This window comes from Ambystoma mexicanum, chromosome 4p (assembly GCF_040938575.1).
Source record: "Ambystoma mexicanum isolate Mex_15411 chromosome 4p, UKY_AmexF1_1, whole genome shotgun sequence".
NCBI lineage: Eukaryota > Metazoa > Chordata > Amphibia > Caudata > Ambystomatidae > Ambystoma > Ambystoma mexicanum.
This window is the reverse complement of record NC_090927.1, coordinates 1,245,105,740-1,245,133,697: the sequence shown is the minus strand read 5'-3', so window position 1 is coordinate 1,245,133,697 and position 27,958 is coordinate 1,245,105,740. Positions and strand designations below refer to the sequence as shown.

General features: G+C 48.8%; 1 protein-coding gene across 2 annotated transcripts in view; it reads right to left on the bottom strand.

Moving 5' to 3' along the window:
* The window catches only part of FAM120B (family with sequence similarity 120 member B), a 1,542,581-nt gene that overhangs the window by 126,473 nt on the left and 1,388,150 nt on the right, over window positions 1-27,958 (bottom strand). For both annotated transcript variants that reach the window (XM_069606906.1, XM_069606905.1), the window contains exon 9: window positions 22,157-22,324. In XM_069606906.1, the coding sequence (XP_069463007.1) occupies window positions 22,157-22,324 (168 nt within the window). The remainder of the gene's footprint in view (window positions 1-22,156; window positions 22,325-27,958) is intronic.

Sequence of the window (27,958 nt, the reverse complement as noted above, 5' to 3'; positions counted from 1 at the left end):
CACTGCTGCTCTACAGTTATTAAATGGCGCTCCATCATGGGAGGTGTCAGTTATGGTTACTCTAGGGTATCCTGCCCTTTTCCACACGTCGTCTGCTCTTTCACCAAGTATAGCAATTAGGAGCCCCTTAATGTCCCCGATGGCTAGGGTGACAGCCCCTGTCATTTTCTCTAACTCATGTATCCACTTTCCAGCTCTCGATGTCAGCATTGGAAGCTTATTTTTCAGGTTTTCTCGGTCCATATGTGGCCATGGGATATATTGTGGTCTTGCTCCCTCCTTTTCTAGCAGTGGGAATAGGAATGCACAATCCTCCTCCTCCTTCCCCGCACCTCTCCGGTCTTTTGCCGGGGTGACGTCCCCGCCCTGCAGTCTACCTGGCAATGCCCTCAACCTGTCCGCATAGGCAGGTGCTGATGTCCCCCTCTGACCGTGGGGTGCTTCTTTAAGTCGGCTGGACTGTCCAGCGGACTTCGGTGTCCTACTTGCGGACCCACTAGTATCTGACCATCGTACCTCTCGGTCCCTTGGGAGTCGTTTTTCGCACCGTCTCCCTTCGTCATGTGCCACTTCCTCCGTTTCCCCACCGGAGTCAGACTCTGAATACTCCCAGTTTACACAACTTCTTGCATCATCTTCGTTCTGCCCAATTTCTAGCCTATCTAGGGACAGTCCCCTGCTCCCGCTACTTCGGGTGACATCCTCGGTGTCATATAGCTGAATGCTCTCTAAGCGCTCATCCACCCTTCCCCCTTGGGAAATTAGTTCCAGCCCCATCTCGTCATAGATTTTAACAATCGTTTCCACGATGCTTCTGGTGTCGAAGTCATCGTCAATATTTGTCCCGCTTGTACCTGGTACCGCATCGCTTGCAGGAAAGAACTCTTCTATGTCTTCCCAGTCTACAACAGGATTGGGTTTATTGACTTCCCGCTCCAAATACTCAAGATCTTGTGCCCTCTGTCTGTGCTTGCGTTCTGCTTCCTCATTTATTTCCTTTCTCTTCTTTGCTTCTTCTCTAGCCATATCGACTTCTCTCATTCGTTCATCTCTACATTCCTTTGCCCTTCTAATCTCCTCATCTTTTCGCTTCTTCACTTTCTTTTCGTGCACTCTCCTTTCTTCCTCCAACTTTAGCATGTTCTGCCTGAACTTTTCATAGGCAGTGTATTGTGTGTGACTGAGCGGTATTTCCTGCTCTTCGCAATATAGTTGTTCTTGCCTCAACCTATACTTCTTTCTTACCCTCTCGTCTCTCATGTCCTGTTCTCTGTCCTTTTTCCTTTCTTTGCGCCTCATCAGACCGTTCACTCGGTCTTACGTCATCACTTCCTTTTCCATCTAATTTCAGTAATATCTGTCCTTTCATCCATTCGTCTTTTGTGAATGCTAACTCATCACTTCCTTTCCGCTTTTTTCCCTCCCTTTCTATCGAGAGGTGCACTAGTCTGTGCCTGATCCCTTCTTCCATCGCCGCGCCTCTCCTTGTCCCTCAGGACTGTGGAGGCCAAATCAATTTCCTGTTCCTTCTCTTTCGTCTCGTCATTACTGCATTTAGGTGACGCATATGCTGGGTTGCTATACCCTGTGGCTGCTTTGAGCTCTCTCAATGGGTAAAGGCCCTCTGACTTGCTTCCCTCAATGACTGGTTCCGGCAGGGCTGGTGGCGCGGTAGAGGTCTCACCCCCCCCTCCGTACATACATTTAAAATCCAGTCTGCGGGTGGTTCTTCTTCCTTCGCTTGCTCGAACATTTTCAAAAGTTCGAGAACAGCATGCGTTTCTCAAGCTTCTTGCCGGTATATGTGGCATGTAGAAATGTTGTCATGTGCTGTAAAACAGCCTTAGACAGCGACCTGTTATGGGGCCAAGGCATAAACATCTTATTGGCGGTACCCTTAACCCACTCCTGGCTGTATATTTTCAATTTTACTGCATGCTTGGGCAGCTGCTTACATAAATGCGCAAGTGGGGTAACTTGCTCCATTCTTAATTTTGTCACCAACAATATTCACACAGTACTTTAAGCTTTCCACTAGTATGAGCGAGCACCACATACGCAAGCACCAATCCAACCTTTTCCTGCCAAATTTTGTATCAACAATTTACTCAAAACTCATCAACTCAAAGGCGATTTCCTCTTAGTTACGAAATCGCGTAAAGCAAATACATTGCAATCAATCAACAGTACAGTAATTTCACATTTGACATACACAGGACATATACGACAGACTAGACAAACTAGACGGACGCCAGCTGGACATACATATACCTGCCTTCTAATCACTATCCCACCATGGGATTTGAACGAACCCCCTTAATTACATCTTTAAACGTTATCGTAGCCTAACTGTCCCCCCCTCTGTGGGCTCTGGGTTCACGTTCCTTCTGACCACTCTTTAAAGCGCAGGAACAAGGAGAATCTTTATGTTTTTGCTCCGGTGCCACCCTGGTATTCCTTACGTTTTACTTCAGGGGCCCCCCTGATATCCTTTACGTTTTACTTCAGGTTCCCCCCTGATATACTTTACGTTTTTACTTCAGGTGCCCCCCTGACATACTTTACGTTTTTACTTCAGGTGCCCCCCTAATATCCTTTACGTTTTTATTTCTTGTGCTCGAGTCATTACCCCCTATATTTATATATATATATATATATATGTATTTACAGTCTTCTCTACTTCTAACTATCTTATTGTTTCTCCACCACCCTCCGTTACCTTTCCCTTACTGGCTCTAATGCCTACACGACATTTGCCAAAGTAACGAGTTTTATTGCTTTACTCGCCGATCGCATCGTTTCCTCTCTGGAACTTCGGGATCACCGCCCCTTCCTCTTCCTGCTTTAAGGTTTTCTTCCAATCCGCTGCCCGTGGGAATGAGAAGGGTTATGCTTGGAAAGATGGGTTCCTTCAGACCCACTGCAGATTTTTTGAAACTTTACTCTATCATTGTCCACGGGAAGCTTCTCAGTCTACTCAGCCGGAATGGCGAAAGGACTCGTGATCTTACCGAAGGCCCAGAGTTACTTTGTGCCTTTGGTCTAAGGGTGTCTTACACTATATCAATCGATAATCTATAATCAATGGCCGAAACCATCCTCACGCTACCAAGTGTTCACGAGGAGAGGAATTCGCTGATGGGCCCATTGGTCAGCACTCACCCTCTATAACTTGTATGACAAGATAGCTGCACCATGTGAGGACAGGGGGTGCAGGGTTCACTTACTCCGACATGACTCAATAATGAGGACTCAGTAGTTTGGCAAAGGGACGTCAGTTTAATGATACATACATCAAACAGGGAAACAAATGGGAATCAGCTGTAGTGCGATCTCCGGTCTCGCTCCGACTTCCACGAACTTTGGTAGAACAGAAATTCTTATAGGCTAACATCGTCATCTCTGACGTCTAATTTCTATAAAAAAATCATCATGCAATATAATTGGTTAGGAAAGGTAACTTAAGTATAGGTGCCATATCTGTATAGAGAAATAAAGCATGTGGATTGGATAACTCTTATCGGGTGGGCGTCTACGGCCATCCCTCTACATCACACATGATTGACGTCACTACAAGTACGACGTCTCATTGGCTACAGTGTCTATAGGACCCTAGATTACATGGTCCATTGTGATTGGGCACGTTACACCCCTAAACATAAATCTCCACTAATTAGCAGCATGCAGAATAGACACCCATGTGCCTAGTGCCCCAAGATTCACTCTTCCTCCTTTCCATCAATCAGTGCTTTAGGGCTATGTGTCAATTAAATGGCTGGGTATGGCCTCGGAACTGTAGCCTCTTATCAGGAAAAGTTATGGCATCCTCGGGTTCTGGATGACATCAGGCGGTGGTACCTCTTCGCGCCTGGCTGGTCACGTGTTGGTTCACCGTGAATCTGCTTCAGTTTGTAGCCTTTTGTGCATTTAATTCTGTGTCAGCCTAGCCACCTGCATGGGCCTCTCTTATCTTGACCTTCACGGACGGGCTGGTATGCTCTGTAGTTGAAGTCTCGTGAGCTCATGCTCTCCTCCCCTTCTCTGGTTGACCTTGGTTTCCTAAGCATGGGCCGCTCTTTGCTGAGTTTCGATTCCGCTCCTTCTCCTGCCTTTGGCTGGTTTCGAAACTTAGCCTGTCAAGCCTCTGGCCGCCTGGGTACCTTTCTGCTTTTACAAAATGGTGTTGCACTTATATAATGTGCCTTATTAAGGTAGTTATATAGTTGGCGCTTGCCGCTCTATCTTCTACTAAGCATTGCAGGCAGTATCGATTTCTTAGCATCTTGCGTTTCAAGCCTATTTACACACGTTGAATAGGACGGTTGCTTCCATCTTGTCCAGTAGCACCTTTTCCTTACGTTTTAACATTGTCTCTTCTCTGCGTATAATCCATTCAATTTCGTAGTAACTCGCATTGGCGTGTTATCTTCGATAGCTGCTCTTGTTCATTCTCGGATCTGTTCAAGCCCTTGTGTCATTTCCACTGACCTTCCATTAGGGCTTTTGGGTTCTCTTTGTGGACTGTGTGTAGGTACTCCTCATTTCGTATCAGAGGCTGGTATGGCTGTCTAATAGGGTACCGTGCTGCCCAGGGTTGTCTGATTATGGGTGCTTCAACTGGGTGGATCTTCTGATGTATACTGGGCAGAGTCCTAGTGCAGCTCTTTGTAGGTTCATTTGCTCTTTATACGTCACGTGCCTTGGCGAGTTCCTTCCTGGTAGCTCGAAATGGAGGGCAGGGGTGCAGGTCATGTCTGGAACCTCCTTTACAGCACGAGGCGAGGTCCCGGCAGACTGCAAGAGTGCTGGTGGAGTTGGTAGAGCACGGACAGATTTTATTTCTTCCCATTCTTTTTGTATCTTTTTATCTAGATTACTTGAGGAGTTTTTCTTACTCCACCTATACATCTGCGCACAAGGTAAAAAAACTACCCCTGCAGTGATGTTACTCACATGCAGATCTACATATAAATTCCTGTACACGTATTTATTTTTGCTATTTATTTCATTTGCATTCCAGATAGGAGATTGTTGACTGTCAGGTACAGTGTATATGCATTATTTATTTTGGTAATATTATTTTTTTGAAATTTTTGACTAAATTCGAATTCAAACAGGCGATTCATTGAATTTTATGTTTGTTACTTCCTGTTCCCTTTCTTCATCATGCATCTGCACGTGCTATATGGTATGTACTCCTTTCAATTTAAATCATGTACTTACATTTGAAACCTATTTCTATATCTGGAATATAACTGTTGTTTGATGCTTGAATCTAATAAGTAGAACGTGGTTTAGGCCCCGAGGAAGGAGCTAGACTCCGAAATGCATAGGCATACACAACCACAACCCTTTTTCAGTCGACTAGGATGGTTTTTCTGTTCACCCATAATGCAGATGAACACACGAATGGAATAATTTTGTATATGTACACCTTAACCAAAAATAAATTGTGAATTAACAATTTATTATAAATATTTGGATGAATCATTATTGAATAAGCAAATGTAACTACAAATATCAATAGAAAAACTCAGGGTACTGAGCAAAAGCGTGAGCACCAATCTTTGCTAGATGGGTTATCCAGCTTTTTTTCTCCTGACTAGACTTGTTGAGGTCCGGCTGTCGCAAGGACCCTCACAGACTGGTTGCTCCGCAAAAAATAAATGTATTTTAAGTAAAGAGAGAACTCTTCCAATAACCATAAGTGGTGCCCACCTTTTCTCCGACTTCTAATAATACTTACTAGCCCATGGACTACAAATTGTCGACTCAAAGCAGACAACCTTATCCATTTAAATTGCCCTGTACCTATAGAAATGGATAGGCAATGATGCCTTGGATCATTGTTGAAAAGTACCAGTCTGAAAATAATCGAAACTCAATCGAAGATAACAGCCCATTTCTAACACGGACAAATATATTGAGTTTATTCCAGCACCTACCATCCTTTAAGATAGTCTGCTGCAATGATATTGTTAGCATAACACTTCCCAAAGCTCATAGCCAAAGTAATTTGACAATAGTAACATTTATATCTCTTGTGGTGGTGGACTACATTATCTTATTGGCGGAACCTGTCAGTAAGGTTTAAGTTACTTACCTGTAACTATTGTTCTCCAGTATGGGTCTGGCATGGATTCATATGCTCATGAATAGTCCCGTCGTCAGGCTGGGAATCCTCAGTAAAAGAAAAAGTTTCACTTTTACTTAAAAACTGTATTACTCCTCTAAACCAATCACTGTCCTCTGGGTCATACTGCCCCATCCAATGACAGTTCTCTCGCTACGCCCCTCCTCTGGCAGCCAACTTCAGATTTGGTAAGCACGTAAAGTGGCAGTATGACCAAGAAGAGCCACAGAGGGGCCGGAGGGTGGGACATCCGTGCAGACATCCGGTGTGCTCTCCCCATCCCTCTAGGGAGGCATCTGTGGTGACCGTCTCCTGGTATGGCAGGCTCTGAAATCCAGTGCCTTGGGCGATGTTGGAGTGAATGCCACACCATACTATTACCCGACGGAACTCGTTGTTGAGAGATATCTTGTCCGTGAAGCTTCCAGACACCTGCATCCAGCAGGCGTCCAGGAATTCCTGAAGAGATCGCACCTGCAACCTGCGGAGCCAGATGAGGTAGATGCAGGACGACATTATACCCAGTAATGACTTGATGTTCCGCACCGTGGCCATCTTCGTCGCCGACACCCGTTGCACCATCCCTAGAATTACTGCTATCCTCTCCTTCGAGGGTGATGCCAGGCAAGACACCGTATTGAGTCTGGCGCATAGGAACAGCACGTTCTGTGATGGCGTTATGTAGGACTTTGGGTAGTTGACAGAGAATCCCAGATCCATTAGTAGCTGGACGGTCGCCTCTGTGTGTCTGTCGGCCAGCTCCCATGAGCGAGCGCGACTCAGCCAGTCGTCCTGATATGGGTATACGTGTATGCCCTGTAGACGAAGATGGGCTGCCACTGGTGCCAGGCATTTTGTGAACACTCTGGGGGCCGACTTCAAGCCGAAAGGTAGGGCCTTGAACTGGTAGTGCTGTCCCTGCACCACGAAACGCAGAAAACTTTGCTGTTTCTTGTGAATGGGGATGCGGAAGTAGGCATCCTCCAGGTCCAACGACATCAATAAGTCTCATTTTTCAAGTTCGGTGAACACGTGTTGCAACGTGACCATCCTGAATTTTTGGGACTCTAGGTATTTATTCAGACGTCGTAGGTCTAGGATGGGCCTCCAGCCCCCTGTCTTCTTTCTGACCAGAAAGTATCTGGAATAGACTCCGTAGCCCCAGAGTCGCTGGGGAACTAGCTCTATTGCCCCTTTTCGCAGCATGGCTCGTACCTCTTCCAAGAGCTGAGGGATGTGCTGCTCCTGACGGGTAGCCGGAAGGATCAGCGAACACCTGCATTGAAATTCCAGGGTGTGCCCTTGGGCGAGAGACCATCCAGCACCCATCTGTCAGTGGTGATCTATATCCACTCGCTGGCGAACCTTGTCAGCCGGCCTCCCACTGCAGTGCACAAGTGGGGTCCTGACGTCCCGGCCAGTTCAGGCCTGCTTCGGCGCCCTGCCCTGAGGGCGACACTGTCCTCTGCTGTCATAGACATGGGAACGGCCTGTGTAGGCTTCCTGGGTTTTGGATCTGGAAGGCTGTCGGTACGATAGTGAGAAACCTTTGGAAGACCTGCTCGACTTTCCCCTGGAGGAGCGAAAAAGAAGAGCGGTGCTGCTGGAGAGTGCCCAGGGAACGGGCCGTCTCCGTATCCGCTTTGATGGCCTGGAGGGACTAATCAACAGGTTCTCTCTGTTCAAAGGCATGCCCAGCACCTTCACCTGGACTTCCTGATGTAAATTTGTGGATTTTCTCCAACCTTGGTGACGAAAGCAAACACTGTCGGCGACGTCCATAGCCACTGGATTGGCGTTATCAGACGCAACTTTCCCTTCCTGGAAGACAGCGATTGCCTCCATCTTCTTATCGTCGGGGAGGAACTCCAGAATAGGTCCCAGCTTGTACCGCAACTCCCTGTCGTACCTGCCTAGGAACGCCAGCGCATTGGCCGGCTTGATAGTGGACGATGCAGTGTAAATCCATTTCTTTCTCATGGCGTCCTCTTCCCCTCGCTGTCCAGAGGGACCGAAGACGACGGGTTGGTCAATCATTTCCTCGCGGCTGCCAATACCTCCTAATCTGGCGATGGCTGCGACCTCAAGCACTTAGGTGCGGAGTCCGGCACCCAATATTTCTTCTCCAGCCTATCCCGTTTGGCTGGAGCCGAGCAAGGGTTCTTCATGCAGGCCAGGCCCTCTTCCAAAATGGTGTTCAGAAGGGGCACCACCATGATCATCTTCCTCTTGCCCTCTCGCCTCTGGTACAAGAAGCCCTCCTTCTTGGTTTCCCCGGGCACCAGCTGGAATAGGTTGGAGGCCATAGAGATCATGGAGTGGAACGATCCCACCTCATCTGGTGGGTACACCTTATGTGGAGCATCCAAATGTGTAGATTCACAATCCGCTGCAACGATATCCTCGTCATCCGTGGTCGTGGCCATATCCGTACCCGTGGCTGGGTCTGCTGGGGAGAAGGGACCCGATGTAGTGGCAGAGGTTGAAATGGGGGCGACGGATGACGCTTCCTCTTCTTTACCAGAGGCTGATCGGAGACCTGGGGAACCACATGTACCAGAGCCGTAGGCATCCTCCTCTGGATCTCTGACACCAAGGTGTGTAGTCAACAGAATATCCAAGGAAATGTCCCTTGGCTGAGAAGGCAGAACAGTAAAACTAGGCCCTGCACTGTCGTTGCCGTCGTCCACTACCTCCTCCACGCCCTTGTAGACTGTGTAAGGACTCCTGGTCTTCATCATCCGTGGACGAGACCTCGATGGCTTGACCGGCGGCCTGGGAGGGCTGCTTCGGGGTTTCCTCGCCCCACCCTTTTTCCCCCCATTGAGGGTCTTGAACCAGCGCCTGAGCCGGTTTCCCCCCTTCAAAGTCAAAGTCACTGAGGCGGCGTTGCGCCTTGGGAATAGGGACACCTTCTGAGCCGTGGGGGCTACCCTTGCAGGATCAGCATCCTTAGCTGTTGTGGCAGTAGCAGTCATCGACGCGGTCGCCGACGAGATCTTAACCTGAGCCGGTTGAGCCTGCTTTGGCTATTTGTCCTCCTTCTCCTCCATCCATGGCTTCTCGGATTTCTCACATAGTTTACCTGGGGTAGATTACTTCCTCTTCCTCTTCGAAGAGGAGCTTGATTTTCGGCTGGCAATGGAGGCGGAAAGTGATGTCGATCGCGCCCCATCCACTTTGAGACCCGCTTCCACTGCGAACCCGGTGGAGTCGGACTTGCGGCTCTTGGCCTTATCTTGGGCCCCCACGGACGAGGCGCCCTTAAAGGACTTAGAAGACCGCATCCCAGACCGGCCGGTCCTGGGTGAGACATGACCCTGCTTGGAGCAGGGTCAGAGCCCTTGGCATTCAGGAACGCCGCCAGTCTACCATGCCTGTACTTCGTCATCTTCTTGGAGAAGGCAGTAGAGGCATTGCAGGTGCTTGTCCTCCACAAACACGTTCCGTAGCCCACATTTGGTGCAGGTCCTGAAGCGGGCCCTTGCATCCTTCATCTTCTCTGTCATGGTCGCAGGGCGCGAAGGAGGCCCAAAGGCCTTGTAGAATCTTCGAAGATCTCCGCTCTTGAGGGGCGCAGACTTCACAGACAACGACTCCCTGCCGTCGACACATGATGCGAAGAGTATACAGGCTTCTTTGAAACAAAAATATAACTTCTTGCATCAAAAACATGAAAAAACGTACAAATAGCTCGGAGAGCAAATTCAAGGTCTCGCAACACTGAAGCATGAGGTATAAATCTGAAGATAGTTGCCAGAGGAGGGCTTTGGTAGAGGACTGTCATTGGATGAGGGCAGTATGACACAGGGGAGAGTGATTGGTTTAGAGAACAAATACAGTTTTTAAGTGAAAGTGAAACAGTTTTTTCTTTTACTGAGGATTTCCACCCTTACGACGGGGAATATTAATGAGCATGTGAATCCATGCTGGAGATAGGTTACGAACGTCAAACAACGCAGCCATAGGCAAGACAAATGTCTTCATTCAGTCCATTTTACACAATCGTAGGAAAAAATCAGGGCTCGACTTATAGCCAAATTCAATGTACAGCAAACCAATTTCCATCATGATTTTGCTATCCAGTCTAAATAGATGAAGGTCATTGGTGTAGTTGGTGCACGACCACAGAGGACTATGAGAATTGACATTGTAGAACTTCGCCTGTGTGCAACACCTCAGGGTATAGCTCATTCTTAATACAACCAAAATGGCTGAAGGCCATTAGCTCCACTGACTTCTTCATTCTACAAGAGACCTGGTTGACCTTGTCTTTCACTACGGACAGCTACCAGATATTTACACAAGCTGCTTGTAAATCAAGCAAAGGATAGCCAGAGGGAGGTTTGTGTGTCGGACTAAAGGTTTGCTTTGAAACTCATCACTATGACGTAGGTACTGCAACTCCAAACTGTATGGGTGTTGTTGTCAAGAAATGTCCCACAGCTGATGCCACGACTCTTCTTAATCTATATGACCCCCCTGATGGTGCACATACAGCAGCAGTGCTACTACAGATTACAGGGGTTTTGAAAGGCTGGGAGTCATCCATTCCAGAGGGCAACATCATATTAGAAGGAGACTTTAATGCCCATTGTATTGGCATTGAAGATGAACTTAGGCTAGAATCGGGGGAGGTGGTAGAATATAAATATAGTTTGGGGCTACTAAATAAAGGACGAAAATGGGCAGACATGTTGTTGGGCTTTGAACATGAACCTCTCCTGCCTTTTCATTATGATTCTCTTTTGCAAGTAACGACACAGAGGGAGGGGACTAGTGTCACATCTCTTGATAGTAGGAGCTTACGTCGCACAGTAGCCAAATACAAGATTAAGCACACTATGTTGAGCGATCACGCGATTCTGCACGTCACTTTAGACGTTGAGACACTGAGTATTGTGGCAAATACATTAGCAAGTGTCACATGTAACGCCCAGGGAAACTGCATATTGTGGACCGAAGTCAATATTGATAAAAATTAATACATTGGCATTGGCTATCACGTATACACCTGTTGAATTACTGCAGGCTGTGAACTGGGATATGTCGGCTTTATTAGCCATATTGTGGCCACAGGTTAACAGGAAAAAGTAATGTTAGTGCATCGCAAGGGTCCACTGCCTATTTTTGATATGGCTATACATATACGCAAGACAACCTTGCGTCACGATACAGCAAAGATTTAAAAAGATGCAACAATATCTTTGGCAGTCTCGAAAGCCAAAATAGCCAAACTTCATACCTTTATAAAAATTGGTTGGAGCTACATAAGCTAAGTACACATAAAACCAACTGGAAGATGGTATATGCTTTAATAAGGAACAAGTTACTTACCTGTAACTGTTGTTCTCCAGCATGGGTCTGGCATGGATTCACATGCTCATGAATATTCCCCGTCGTCAGGCTGGGAATCCTCGGTAAAGAAAAAACCAGTATCAGTTTCGTTTCTGATCTGTCTTTCGTAGTAATAACCAATCACTGGTCTCTGCGTCATACTGACCACAGCCAATGACTGCCCTCTACCTAAGCACCGCCTCTGGCAGCCATCTTCAGATTTGGAAGCACGTGAAGTGGCAGTATGACCAAGTGAAGAGCCGCAGAGGGGTAGGCGGGAGGGTTCGCATGTGAATCCATGCCAGACCCATGCTGGAGAACAACAGTTACAGGTAAGTAACTTGTTCCTTCTCCAGCATGGGGTCTGGCATGGATTCACATGCTCATGAATAAAGAATACATAGCAGTACACACATGCACAACCACGGGAGGTGGCAAAGGCTCAACATTAAGCATCACATCAACTCAACATTAAGCATCTTACCTCCTCACCAGGCTCACCTCAGGCGAACAGGTTGCGCAGCACTGCTTGGCCGACCCTGGACTCCTCCCTGGAATCCCGGTCGACGCAGTAGAATTTCGTGAAGGTGTGCGTCGACCTCCACGTAGCAGCCCTGCATATGTCCAGCAGGGGCACACCAGATAGGAACGCCGTGGTAGCTGCGATCGCTCTGGTGGAATGGGCTCTCGGACGGCCAGGCAGCGGTCGGTTTGCCAACCGGTGACAGTACATGATACAGCCGGAGAGCCATCTGGAGATGGAAGCCTTCGAGAGAGCCTTCCCCTGATTGACAGGTCCAAAGTTCACAAAGAGTTGTGACGTCTTCCGAAAACCTTTCGTGCGGTCCACGTAGAACTTCAGCGCTCTAGCTACATCCAGCGAGTGCAAAGTCCTCTCAGCCGGCGACGAAGGCGACGGGAAGAACACAGGTAACACCAAGGGTTCGTTGAGATGAAAGTCCGACGGTACCTTGGGCATGAAGGAGGGGTGCGTCCTGAGCACTACCCTCGTGTCGTGGAAAGTCAAGTACGGGGCCTTGCAGGAAAGGGCCTGGATCTCTCCCACTCGTCGTGCGGAGGTGATGGCCACGAGAAAAGCTGTTTTCCACGATAGAAACTTCAACGGGGCCGAGTGCAGAGGCTCGAACGGAGGTCCCATGAGCTTGGTCAGCACCACGTTGAGCTCCCACGCCGGGGCCGGAGCCTTCACCGGCGGGAACGATCTGAACAGTCCCTTCATGAACTCTTTCACCAGACGATGAGACCACAAGGACGTCCGGCCCGTGGTTCTGGTGTATCGGGAGATCGCAGCAAGATGAATCTTGATGGACGCGTGTGCCAGACCAGCTTTGGCCAGCGTCAGCAGGTACGGCAGCACTTGGGGAGCCGTAATCCGTAGAGGGTTAATCTTCTGTGCGTAGCACCAGACAGAGAACCTCTTCCATTTGTGTCCGTAGCATTTAAGAGTCGAGGACGCCCTGGCCTTTGCAAGAACCTCTCTGCAATCGGCCGGTATGTCGTATCCTCCAAACTCTAGCGCTGCAGGAGCCAGGCCTGCAAGTTCAGCGACTTCGGGTCGTGGTGGAGGATGGCGCCTCCTTCCCTGGAGAGTAGATCCGCGTCCGCCGGCAGCTTGATTGGCGGGGACGCCGACAAGTCCAGAAGGTCCGGGAACCATATCTGCCTCGGCCACGCAGGTGCGACGAGGATCATCCTGCACCGTGACCTCTTGAGCTGGTTGACGAGCCGGATTAGCAGAGGCAAGGGAGGGAACGCGTAGAGGAACAGGCCCTCCCAGGGGAACGAGAAAGCATCGCCCATGCTCCTCGTCTGGGGAAACCTGCTGGCGAACCTCCGGCACTTGGTGTTCGTCGCCGTCGCGAACAGGTCGATCTGGGGTGTGCCCCACCGTCGGAAGAGGCGATCCACCAGATCCTGCCGTAGTTCCCACTCGTGGCACGAGCGCAGCTCCCTGCTGAGTGAGTCGGCGATGGTGTTTTTTATCCCTGCCAGATGAAACGGCACCAGAAGAATCCCTTGGGCGACGGCCCAATGCCACAGGTCCTGCGCCTCCTTGGACAGCGCTGGGGACCTGGTTCCGCCCTGTTTCCTGATGTAAAACATGGTGGTGGTGTTGTCGGTGAAGATCCTCACCACCTTGCCCTTGAGGGACGGAAGGAAGGACCTGAGGGCCCAAAACACTGCACGGAGCTCCAGGACGTTGATATGCAGGGACTTCTCCGTCGGGAGCCAGAGTCCCCTTGCGTGCAGATTTTCGGTGTGCGCTCCCCACCCTTCTAGGGAGGCATCCGTGGTCACAGTCACCTGGTGGGCTGGGGTCTGGAAGTCCATGCCCGCCGTCAGATGCGCGCGGGTGCCCCACCACCGTATCGCTCGTCGGAAACTCTCGTCGAGCTTGATCCTTTCCTCGAAGCTGCCCGTCGTCTGGATCCAGCGCGCATCCAGGAACTCTTGCAACGGGCGCATCCGGAGCCTGCACATGGGAATGAGGTAGATGCAGGAAGACATCATCCCGAGGAGGGACTTGATGGACCTCACCTTGGCCGCGTCGGCCACCAACATCCGTTGCACCTTGCCCAAGATGGTCCTGGTCCTCTCCTCCGACGGGGAGGCCAGAAGGGACACTGTGTCGAGCCTCGCTCCCAGAAACAGTGCGACCTGCGCGGGCACCAGGTGGGATTTGGCGTAGTTCACGGAGAATCCCAGGTCCGTGAGGAGTTGGACGGTCCTTGCCGTGTGGACCACGGCGAGCTCCCTCGTCTTGGCGCGGATGAGCCAGTCGTCCAGGTAGGGGTAGACGTGAATCCCCTCGCGGCGCAGCTGCGCCGCCACCGGTGCGAGGCACTTGGTGAAAACCCTGGGTGCCGACCGCAGTCCGAAGGGAAGGGCTTTGAACTGGTAATGACGCCCTTGGACCACGAATCTGAGGAATTTTCGGTGCCCCTTTAGGATGGGAATGTGGAAGTAGGCATCCTCCAAATCCAACGACGATAGGAAGTCTCCTTCCTCCAGCTGACCCAGGACGTGCTGGAGGGTGACCATCCGGAACTTCTGCGCCTTGATGAACTTGTTCAGGCGTCGCAGGTCCAGGATGGGGCGCCATCCTCCCGTCTTCTTCTTCACGAGGAAGTAACGCGAGTAGACTCCGGAGCCCCGAAGCCTCTTTGGGACGAGTTCGATGGCGCCCTTTCTGAGCATCGCCTTTACCTCCAGGAGAAGTTGAGGGACGTGAAGTTCTTTCCTGGCCACGGGGGGGACGCGCGGGCACCTTCTTTGAAACTCGAGCGCGTGGCCCCGGGCCAGGGCGTCCAGCACCCAACGGTCGGTGGAGATGGACTCCCACACGCTGACGAAGCCCGCCAGCCGGCCTCCCACCGGGGTGCTTCGGTGGGGGCCCGACCCCACGGCCGGTTCAATCCTGCTTGGACGCGGCCTTGCCGCCTTGGCCTCCTTGGCGACGACGGCGGGGGCCGCCAGACTTGCCTCGTCCTCTGTAGGCCTCTTGCGACGACGAGCGGGCCGCTTGACGGTAGGAAGCGAAACCGCCGCCGGAACCTTTGGAGGCGCCCTTGCCTCCGCCGCTCCGAAAGGGCGTCCGCCGTTGCAGTACTCCAAGGGCCCGGGCCGTCTCAGTATCCGCCTTGATGGCCTGAAGGGAATCGTCCACTGTCTTCCCAAACAGGTTGTTCCCGTCGAAGGGCATGTCCAGGACCCTGGTCTGGACGTCCTGCCGAAAGTCCGTAGCCTTGAGCCATCCGCGACGTCGAAGGCAAACGCCGTTGCCCATCTGGCGGAACCCAGTGTCGGCGATGTCCGTCGCCACGGTGATGGCGTGGTCCGAGGCCACCTCACCTTCCTGCAGGATCTCAAGGGCCTCCGCCCTCTTGTCGTCCGGCAGAAAATCCAGCAGGGGAGCTATCTTGTACCAGAGTTCCCTGTCGTAGCGGGCCACGATAGCCAAGGCGTTGGCCGCTTTAATCGTCGCCGCCGCCGACGAGATGACTCTGCGTCCCATGGCATCCAATTTCTTTCCCTCGCCGTCCGGCGGGGAAGTCGACGTGGAGGCCGCACCCCCCCCCGCTTTCTTCCTGGCTGCCGCGGAGACGACGGAGTCCGGGGTAGGTTGCGCCCGGAGGCATAGGGGGGCCGAGTCCGGGACCCGGTACTTTTTCTCGTACCGGTCTCTTTTCGCTGGCGTCGTGGAAGGGTTCTTGAGGAGGGAAAGGCCCTCATCCCAAATGTCGTCCAACAGAGGCACTGCGAGGACCGTCTTCCTCTTGGTCTCGCGCCGTTGGTAAAGGAAGCCTTCCTTTTTCTTCTCCTCAGGGCAGAGTTGGAAAAGCTCGGATGCCCTGGCGATCATTGAGTGGAACGATCCAATCTCGTCGGGCGGAGAAGCCCTGGTGGGAGGCGACGACGGAAAATCCTCGTCGTATGCCTCGTCGTCCGTACCCGTCGCTGCCGTGTCAGTCCCCGTATCATCCCCTCGGGTGGACGGGGAGGAGGGCTGGACGGGGCGCGACGGTTGAAAAGGAGGCGGTGGATGGATCCTTCTTTTCTTGGTAGGGGGAACACCAGAAGGTCCCGGTTCTGGATCCCCCGACGGGAGAGGTTCCTCCGTCGGTAACGGTAGTCTCGTCCTTATCTCGGAGCATAAGGACTGTATCGCCAACAAAATGGCCGCTGAGTTGTCTTGCGGCGCTGGCAGAGGGGAATCCGACGGGCGAGCAGGGGCCCCGTCGGTATCCTCGACGATGTCGTCGTCGTCACCTGCGTCGGGGCCCATTCCGACGGGCTGGTCTTGTTCCACGCCTAGGCCGTGGCTTAAGACCTCGATCAGTTCCTCTTCTGAGGTTGAGGCCGAATCTACGACGACGCCCTGCCCCCCCTTCTTCCCCACGGAGGGTTTCACGGGGGTCCTATCGATGGGCACGAAAGAAGACTCCCTCCGAGGAGGCAGGGAGATTCTGGGCCCCGAGGCCGCCACCACTGGTGCAGCCTCCACAGGCTGGGCCAGGGCCGCCGCGACCGTTTCGATAGAGGGCTTGGTCGAATGGATCAAGGCCTTCACCACCTTAGGTGCGCTCACCGCCTTATCCTTGAGGGAGGGGGCACTGCCACGCTCCTCCTCTGCCTTAGAGCTCGACCGGGGTCTCTCCAGGAGCTTCGCCGGGTGCTCGGCCTTCCTCTTACCCGACCCAGAGCGTTGGCTCGTGGTTGATGGTGCCGGGGAGGGTGCGCCCTGCCTGGCGCCCGTAGAGCCCGACCGTTCGGCGCTCCCGGTGCCAGCGGACTCGCGGTGCTTGGCCTTATGTTGGGCCCCCGTCGCCGGGGCGCCCTCAAAGGTCTTAGAAGACCGCTCAGATTTCTTCTTCTTCTCGCCAGACGGGCTCTTACCCTCCAGCCAGCTGGCGAGACGTTGATGGCGGTCCTTCATGGTCCGTTCCGACATGTTGCCGCAAAACGCACAGTCCTTCTCCACGTGCGTCTTGTCCCCATGAAGGCAGTAAAGGCAGAAAGAGTGTTCGTCCTCCTTGAAGACGTTCTGCAGCTGGCATCCAGGGCAGGCCCTGAACAGCTTTCCGGGCGTCGAGCTTCCCTTCTCCTGGGCCATCTCCGAGACCGGGCCTGAGAAGCTTCTGGAGTCCTCCGAAGTGTAGCTCGACGAAATCTTCACCCTTGAGGGGCACAGATGAATCCGACACGGGTCCCCGTTGATCGGATGTAGGATCGGTGGAGCTTGAGGCTCTTTTGACCGAAAGAATCGAAGTTTTTGTGAAAAAGCGCGAAAAAATAGCACTAACGCTCGAGAGCAATAGCACGAGGATCCCAACACATGAACGTGCGGTAAAAATCTGAAGATGGCTGCCAGAGGCGGTGCTTAGGTAGAGGGCAGTCATTGGCTGTGGTCAGTATGACGCAGAGACCAGTGATTGGTTATTACTACGAAAGACAGATCAGAAACGAAACTGATACTGGTTTTTTCTTTACCGAGGATTCCCAGCCTGACGACGGGGAATATTCATGAGCATGTGAATCCATGCCAGACCCCATGCTGGAGAAAGACACACAATGCCAGGATGTTCTGGCATCTATACCACTCCCATCTTTCAGCTCACACGCCTCAAGAATTATGTAGCATCACAAAACTGGCCTGGACAACTTACATTAAAAAATTATATTATGATCCAGCCAGCTCTTGTGAGGATGTTAAGTTGTCAGAATTGGTTGCTAGCCTGGGCGCAGTACAGTTTGACATATCAGACATCTTGGGAATCATAGCTAAACTAAAAGCTTCTAGAGCCTCTGGCCCCAATGGGTTAGGAAACACAGTCATAAAGCATAACCCTATCTTCTGGGGCAATGTACTGCTGCTTATGTTTAATGACCTCACTAGAACTGGTATTATACCAAGCAGTTGGAGTTGGTCTATTTTCATTCCAGTACACAAGACGAGAAACTACATCAACCCCCACAAATTATCGACTGCTAACTATGTTAGAAACTAGCAGTAAAATATTTGCTACCATTCTCCTTGAGACTGCAGACACAGCCAAATTGTTAAATTCTAAATAAATAGTCTACAGAAAGGGAAGGAGTACCATCAATGCCATGTGGGCTCTATGATGCATTGTACTTAAATTTTGTGGATCATTCCACAGCATTTCATAGTGTATCACGCCGCGTCTGGTTATGGCCCAAACTCGAGCACAATAGATCCCATTTTGTTGTACTACATAAAGTTGTTATGCACCGATTCAACAGTAACAGTTAGGCTCACTCAGGATGGAACAATTTCAGCCCTGGTGACCAAAAATAGAGGACCTCTCTTGTTTAACCTCTACGTAATTGACATGGAAGAATCCTTGATGCGCTGTAAAAACATCCCCCCCCCAACATAGGTGGAGAATCCCTGTTTTGGATTACCTTCACAGATGATACGGTATTGCTAGAAAGGACACACCTGGGCCTACAGCATTCAATAGATGCGCTTTACCTTTACGCTCTATAAAATCATCTCAAAATCAATCGCAACAAAACCAAGGTTTTGCAGATTAAGGCAAAAAAGAAGCATATGGGAAAATATGTGTGGCACATGGGAGGTGAAAAACCACAAACCGTTGACAAATATTTTTATTTAGGCTTGCCAGTTTTGAGTGCACCTAAAGTCCACCAATACAAGTACCATATTACGCTAAAAGCGATGAGCAAATGGCAAGCAATTAAAAGCTTCACAGCAAACGTTGGTGTGGGGTCTATTGCAGAATACATTGAGGTTTATAAGAAGGCAGTAGTTCCTAGTACACTATACGCCTTGGAAACTTTGTCACGCACCCAGGTTAGATGGTTGAAAACCATTGACGGCAAGCTGTTGAGGTCTTTGTTGGGTCTTCCTGCAACAGTGCCTGTGGAAGCCCAACGTTTATGACTGGGTACCAGCTCCTTGCTTACATTACGGAAAGTTAGTCGTTGTAAGATGTTAAGAAATATATTATTGGCACAGGAAGATGATGGCACAATGTTAACCTTTTTTGCAGCACACATTGGACGTAGACCAGGCAACTCTGCTCACAGGGAATTGGTCTTCACAGTAACTAAACATCTTGAAGCTATTGGTTTGCAACTTTGCGATTTGTTAGATGAAATGAATTACCATCACAAACTTGAACAGAAATCTATTGCTTGGGACCGTGTGTCCTCTGTTGATTATCGTGCAACCATGGCACTCGGGTATTTTTGGGTTTAGAACCCCATAGCTTTGCAACAAACTTAAACGATTCATTTTATGCTTGCGTTTGGATTTACAGAGCTTGGATAAAAATACCCCAAGAACAGAGATTGTGCCGCTTTTGTTACAGTACCATTTAAACCTGAATTGGTTAAAAAATGACTTGCTACTTTATTTCAAATCGCGTATGGCATTGTCGGGTTTAATTTCCTTCAACAATGGTTTAGCTGCAGTTACAAATGTATCTTTAAATACTGTTGGTGTGTGGAGAGAACATGTATGTGCTTCAGTACATCTCCACAGTACACACAACCTCTTCAGCTGCAGGCTTTGGCCAGGATCTCGCCCCTTGCTTCTTCCACTCAGACGGAAAGGCTTCGATCTGCCCCCCAGACACATCGGTGTTCTCCCAACACCCCGGAGGTAACGAGCAGTTAATTAGGGTTGCGGCGAACGGCCCAGTTTGGCACTGCCTCTCGCTGCTAGACTTTTGCAGAAAGAAGCTCCTGCTTCAATGCCACTCACAAGACCAGACCCCAACTTCGCATGGTCTGTGGTCCCGGCGCACTCTGCTTCTTGAAACGGTTTGGCACAGACCCTGCTACTGCCACGCCTCTGCTGCTGTTGCCCTGCCTCTATTGGCGCTGCTCCTTTGCCAATCACAAGACCCGACCCCAGCCTCACAGGGTCCTCAGTCTCGGAGCACTCAGCGCTGCTCCCAGCTTCAGTGTCTCCAGCTCCTTCTCTCTCCCCCTGCTTGGGGAGTACTTTTAAATTCTTCCGGTGTGTTAATGGTTCTCAGGTGTAGGCCATTGACTTCAATTGCCTTACTATGGCCAGGGCTATTAAGCTGACTTGCCTGGTTGTTCCATCTGTATACTTCCACAGCACTCGTCTTCGCCTCAGTACCAGCATGGTGTTTGGGAAGGTCTGTATACCTGACTGATGTGTGTTTTTACTACCCAAATGAGGATGTGTCCTCCTAGTTGGTCTCTTCCTCGTCCTAGTGTTGAAGTGATGTTTGTGGAGGACATTCAGGGGTGTTTCTAGGTCTGGAAACGATCCAGGGCTATGCTAATGTAGGGACAGTGGGAACCCAGGGCTAGTTAGCCTTTTAGTTGGTTGTAGCTGCTGAACTTCTATCCGGGACTACAACCAAAAGACCCGGGGCTATAGCCCCCTCAGCCACCTCCTAGCAACGCCTCTGGGGACATTTTGAGGGGGGGGGTGGACAAGGGAAAGGGCTGAAAGTAGCCTACAATGTCTTGATGAATAGAGGGCATCCTTATAGAAGTTAGATCATGAAATACAGGGAGATGAACATTGAAGACTGGGTGAATGCTGACTGGAGACAGACGGCAAGTGAGAAGGAGATGAAAATAGTTCATAGTGTTAAGCTCTTGAGGTCACTTATCTTTGAATGCATAAACAAACCCATATGTAAGGTGATAGGGAAAGGATGTTTTAACATTGTAAATTTTACTTGGGAATAGTATATCTCTAGCCCAAAATCTCTGGTTGGCGTAAAACTACACACAGGAATATTAAAAGCTGTGCATGCATATATAGATTGAAAGTTGCAAATACACACATATGCTGAAATTAGCACACCCACTTTTAGTGAAAATCGCACAGACATGTCCATAGAATGCTGCACTCACAAATTCTCAGAAGACTGCACATGTGTGTTCAGAGCCTAGTAAATGCATCCCTGAGAATATTACTCTTCTAATTCAAACCTGTAGGAGCCAAATGAAAGCAGCCCATTGTTTGCATTTTAATTACTTACACATAGCCAATACATTCACTAAACTACGCATGGAAACAAGGTAGAATATGTAAATATTTTAATAAATGTCACTGATTTAAGTAGCTTTTCTCTGGTACGATACTTGTTTTTATACTGACGAAAAGCAAGTGCCTGGAAATTGTTCTAATCGACAAATGCATATATTGGCCGAAAATCAATGTTATTGTTGAAACAGATTTTGTTGCATAGATAGAAGAAATGAGAATGTCTAGAATGTCTGGTATCATTTAGAATTTATATTGCTTTCAATACTTGTGGGAGAGCCAGTAGCAATATTCTTACAGGCAAGTAAAATGAGTTTGAATTATACATTTTATTTGAGCCTATAAGATTGTGGTCATCTCCATGGTGTAAAATTGGAGACCACCTTAGTTGAAGTTACTTTCTTCTTTTAAACACATTTTGAATTTAGAGAAAAATACTGTCTGGTTTTCTTGCCCAGACTTGTGTGGTGGCGCTGTTTACAGGGGGCATGAAATGAGTCATGCCACACTAATAGAAATCTGGAATTTAAACATGCCAAAATAAAGATATATATATATATTTCTATGGGGTGCACTCTGGAAACAGCAAGACAGTGCTACCATTCACCTGCTGTGGCCTCTGCCTGAAATGTGATGAACCCATACATCCTCACAACGCTTTTCTCCAAAATTGTCTCTCATGGTACTGATACAGCTGGGTCCCTGTCCTTTCATTCTTAGTTGGCCTCCAACCTGATCCAGTCACACTCACTCTAACTTACATCCATACGAATGCAACTGCTCCTGTCTCCTCATGCTGCCCCTGGATAAATTGGCTGACTGCTTGGAAATACCATGATAAATATGTGGGCAAGTGGCAATTAACTGCAATATAATAATGCATAATTCCCTCCTCCTTAGGGACACGTAGGGACAGATGTGTTTGAAAAATACTTTTCAAAAATGTGTTTGGAAAATATTTACTCTTATGAATCTGTATCTCGCTAAAAACATACATTTCATGGTCTTTGTATGCATTTGTGCAAATATATTCTTGCTAATAGATGGGTAACAATGTGGCGTATGCCAGGCGATTCACAAAAGTTGTATCCTGGTTTCTAATCTCTCACTTTAATGTGTGGCAGAAGAGGGTTTGCTTTTACCTGAACGATGAAACTGGGACTCTGATGAATCAGAACCGGGATGGGGGCTTCGCCACTGGTGGCCCCGAGTCTGACCATGGTATGGATGGTTATGATTACGGTTTGAAGGAGTGAAATGTGTTGCCTGGTTATCCATGTAATGGGCATCCGGCCGTCGCTGAAATGTCCCTACAATAAAAATAAATTGTGATCAGATTCAGTAGCAGATGATCTACTAGGATACCTCAATTGCAGTCACTTCTTTTCAATTGTAAGCATCAACCAACAGAAAGTAGCAGGAATAGTTTTAGACAAGGTTATAAATAAAGATGGACTTCCATATAAGAATTTTGTTGTGACCAACTAAGCACTGCCCACTTCATGTGCTGCAACCCTCCTCATGCAAGACCTCTTCCAATTTGTGGGTAAAGGGCGAACAAATTCAAAATGTGTATTGTAGAAAAAACATACCAATATGCACTCTGTAATGTGCTTCAAATATATTTTTAGCAGTTTAATACAATTCAAGCAAAGTGCTTAAAATAAATGGAAACATGCAGATAGATTTTGAATTATTTCCCTAAACTCCAGCATTGTGCTAAATAAACATACGTCTATCAGTGTCTCTTTATTAACAAAACATTATGGATTTCCAGAGCAGTTCGTTCAAAATGAAGGAATCTGAAAAGGTGTCATTGTGTTGACAGCATATAAGCAGCCAAGATAACATGTAACTATTGTATTGGTAATAACAAAGAGACAATGCTGACAATTGTGGTTACCTCCTCCCATCACTCAGGCTAAGCCCTACTACATTATAAACCTTACCTGCAAAATAGCATCTCGGCTAAATGAACAAGTCATTCAAGTACAAAATCATTGTTCTTTTCTGGTACTCTGCCAGTGCGATGCCTATGCCTTGCACTTGACTCCAGATAACCAGGCCTCTAGAACATTGCTTGTGATCAGCATCTCCATCGCTTGCAGTCCTCCGGTCACTGTGCTGTGGTAGTCTTACATTACCCAACAAGGACCTGCAATGTTCTCTTCATTACCATTAATTAACATCACACTGCACCCCCTTTTTTAAACGGCAGGTAACTAAACTGTGACCCATTCAACTGTACACGCTTTGCTGGTTTTTATTCCTCATGAGTAACTGTGTACCATTTAACGCATGTTTTCAAACTTTTCTTTTTTACTATCTCAGGTGAAGATGCTTCCCACATCACTCAAACATCGTGGACATAAATATGTATGCATATGGTAATCTGCCTCCTTAATTCAAATATGGTAGCAATGGGATGGTGCCCTTTCTTAGAAAGAATGCCTGCAATTCCTTCTTGCAATTCCATTGTTGCAAACTGCCACTTAACACAAACTTGTTACCACTCCAGGGAAGGGCACCTCATAATGTCAATTTACCACTGTATTGTTCTCGCATGCCACTATTTCTTAAAACAACCAATCAATTCTCTTCAAACACGCTAAACAATATAATCAGATAGGAGTTAATTAGGTAACCCCTCGTTCATAAACACCCCTCGCAACAAATCCCTCAGGTGTGTTTACTTCACCTAATGGTTTAATGATAGGCCGCAATGACTAGAAATCAATTAGGATAATCATATACCTGCAACCTTATGGGATTGTGATAAAAGGTTCCACGATGTCAATGCCAATTTATTTTCGTAGACTTTCTGGTAATAGTATATTTGTCATTGGACATGCTTTTACAATTTAATTTTTGTCACTAGCTTTGGTGACGATAGATTCCCTTATGTAGTCCTTCACTTCTAAATCAATACATGGCTACCAGAATTCCTCTCTTGACTTTATGCTTTGTGCGCCATTCCTTACTAAAGGACCTTAGTGCACGAACTTCAACGATCATTTCCTCACACACATTGAGGGCACAAACGTCTGACTGCATAACAGGTTCTTCATTGGCTGATTCCAGAAATGCAGCACTCAGAGGCAGCCCTTTAATGCCGTCGCTGTGATCTAGGGTGAAACAGAAAGTGCAGATTGAGTGCACATTTTATAGTGGCATGCTATAATGCGCTGCAGGCTGTGACTACTCTGCCTGGTTGGCCACTTCCATCCTCTTGGAGGAATGAGGGAATGGGGAAACAGGGGTCAGTTGAGAACAGACAGCAACCATAGGAGTCTTTGAGTTACAACACCTCAGACTGAATTGGAAATCTACGATCCCCTCTATCCTAATACCAATAGCAGACGATTGCAGCAGTTAAGCATGTGTTGGGACACAAAGTTAATACTGCCGACATCCAGGTGTGCTGAGTGTATTAAGAGCACTCAGTGGGTGCCAAGGGGGAGCCGTGTAGAGGATGAGGCACGAGAAGTGTTAGTGTTATTGTTGGTGCGGTCCTCCTGGGTTTGTGGACCAATTTATGGGCTAGCTTTTCTTAGTTGACCAACTTTGGTGCTGTTACAGGACCCTATCTTATTGTCTTGAAATGGAAACACAGATGCCATGAGCTTCACAATTAAAAAAATAGATTACACACCTACTAAGCCATCAAACCCACCAGAATCATTAAACTCTGCCTTTGAGTTTGTTGTGCAACTTACTCTGCTCGCGCAAAAGTAGCTTTATGATAGGTTGATATGATAGGTTATTTATAAAGCGCTTAATACCCAGTAGTTACTAAGCGCTGACCCGGGGATCAAACCTGTGTTGCTCTGTGTCGTCTTGCTTCCAATGTGAGCATGTTGCCCCTGAGCTATCTTCCCGAGACTGGTGGTGAAAAGGAGAGATACTATGTGGTTACCATTAGCTCTGCTTATGAAGAAGAAAAATGAATCTAACTGTGAAGAGGAAGACAAGGAGGAATGAAAGCCCCAGAGATGGCGCTGAGGGCTCAGTTGAAGATTCTGATGGGAAAAAAGCAGTGGGATAAGGAGAAGCGCTTGATCCAATGCCACTGGCAATGATTGGAAGGAAAGGCCAGCAACTGTGGAGTGTAGGTCAGTGACTGGTTCCAGAATCCTACACTCCAGCAATGTAAATCTCAAGGATTTACCCAGGATAGTGAAAGCCATCCCAACAACAAGCAAGGCCCCTGACCCCTCTGCAGGGATGGTAGGAGATAAGGCAGACACAGACTAAGAGGGCAGATGCATTTCTGGATACCTTCATTAAAATACTGCGGGAGCCACACCAGGAGGCAGGTCATAACCTACTGGTGATGGTTGAGACCTACTCTCACCATCAAGCTAATTCAGCTTTTGAAATGACTGCCATACAGAGCTCTCATTCTGCTAGTTCTTTCTGCTTGAGTCTTGTGGGAGCCAAATATTGTCCTGCTTCCCCCGACCTACCTGATTCTGAGGTGTTCCTGTCTCTATCATCAGTAACAGTGGCCGCAATGTCGAAAGAATTGCCTAAAGAATTGTTCTATATTTGCGGGAAGTTGATCCCTGGATTTACGCAATGCTCTAGCTATGGTTCCCATATGTCCAGTCTTGCTGACCAGAAGGCGTTAGGTGAACTTGTACCCACAGCTCATGCCAAGTGCCCAGAAAACTGGGAGTGTCATGCCAATCAACTCTCAATTATGAGGGTTGCAATCGATTGACTCATGTGCGACTGAATAAGGCTAACTCAAAAGTCGACTTCCTCCAAGTGAGGGTATGTAATGACATCTCTATCTATTGAAGATGAATATTTTTCTAAGGATTCTTTTTATGGAAGAATGACACAAATTGATGTCCGACCAATGCAACAATCCACTTGGCAATCTGGGTCAAGAGACAAGCTGTTTTGTTATGAATTTTTCATTTTACTTAAAATAATAAAAAAATTAATGTTTTCCCCCTACCTTACAGCTCTGGTGAAGTCACTGACATGCTAAGTGAAGACAAGTCAGCCTGTCTACAAAAAGGAAAATGCAAACTGTCTGCTATTGTCTCACTAAAGCTTTCATTCTGATTCCCATATATATCCATCTAAAGAAAACAAGCAAGAATGACTATTCTAGATAATATACTTATACTTTGCTTCGTAAGGAACAAGTTACTTACCTTTAACTGTTGTTCTCCAACATGGGTCTGGCATGGATTCACATGCTCATGAATATTCCCCGTCGTCAGGCTGGGAATCTTTGGTAAAGAAAAAATCAGTATCAGTTTCGTTTCTGATCTGTCTTTCTTGGTAGTAACCAATCACTGGTCTCTGGGTCATACTGCCCCCAGCCAATGACTGCCCTCTCCCTAAGCCCCGCCCCTGGCAGCCATTCTCAGATTTGATAGCACGTAAAGTGGCAGTATGACCAAGTGAAGAGCCGCAGAGGGGTAGGAGGGAGGGTTCGCATGTGAATCCATGCCAGACCCATGCTGGAGAACAACAGTTACAGGTAAGTAGCTTGTTCCTTCTCCAACATGGGGTCTAGCATGGATTCACATGCTCATGAATATAAGAATACATCGTAGTACACACATGCACAACCACGGGAGGTGGCAGGGCTCAACATTAAGCATTACATAAAACTCAACATTAAGCATCTCTTACCTCCTCACCAGGCTCACCTTAAGCGAACATGTTGCGCAGCACTGCCTGGCCGACTCTGGACTCCTCCCTGGAATCCCGGTCGATGCAGTAGAATCTCGTGAAGGTGTGCGTCGACCTCCACGTAGCAGCCCTGCAGATGTCCAGCAGGGGCACACCAGACAAGAACGCCGTCGTAGCAGCGATCGCTCTGGTCGAATGGGCTCTCGGACGGCCGGGCAACGGTCGGTTTGCCAACCGATGACAGTGCATGATGCAGCTGGAGAGCCATCTGGAAATGTGAGCCTTCGAGGGAGCCTTCCCATGGTTCACAGGTCCTAAGTTCACAAAAAGCTGTGATGTCTTCCGAAAACTCTTTGTTCGGTCCACGTAGAACTGAGCGCTCTAGCTACATCCAACGAGTGCAAATTCTTCTCGGCCGGCGACAAAGGCGACGGGAAAAAGACTGGTAACACCAAGGGCTCGTTGAGATGGAAGTTCGACGGCACCTTGGGCATGAAGGAGGGGTGCGTCCTCAGCACCACCCTCGTGTCATGGAAAGTCAAGTATGGAGGCTTGCAGGAAAGGGCCTGAATCTCTCCCATGCGTCCTGCAGAGATGATGGCCACAAGGAACACTGTCTTCCACGACAGGAACTTCAATGGAGCCGAATGCAAGGGCTCAAATGGCGGGCCCATGAGGCTGGTCAGCACCACGTTGAGCTCCCACGCCAGGGCTGGAGCCTTCACCAGCGGGAACGAAGAGAACAGTCCTTTCATAAACTCCTTCACCAGGCGATGAGACCACAGGGACGACCGTCCTGCAGTTCTGGTGTATCGGGAAATCGCTGCCAGATGTATCTTGATGGAAGCGTGAGCTAGTCCAGCTTTGGCCAGAGACAGTAAGTACGGTAGCACTTGAGGGGCTGTAATCCGTAGAGGGTTAATCTTCTGTGCAAGGCACCAGACAGAGAACCTCTTCCACTTGTGTCCATAGCACTTGAGAGTTGAGGACACCACTTTGCAAGAACCTCTCTGCAGTCAGCCGGGATATCGTACCCTCCAAACTCTAGTGCTGCAGGAGCCAGGCCTGCAAGTTCAGCGACTCCGGGTCGTGATGAAGAATGGCGCCTCCTTCTCTGGAGAGAAGATCTGCGTCCGTCGACAGTTTGACTGGTGGGGACGCTGACAAGTCCAGAAGGTACCATATCTGTATCGGCCACCTCGGTGCGACGAGGATCATCCTGCACCGGGACCTGTTGAGTTGGTTAATGAGCCTAATAAGCAACGGCAACGGCGGGAACGCATACAGGA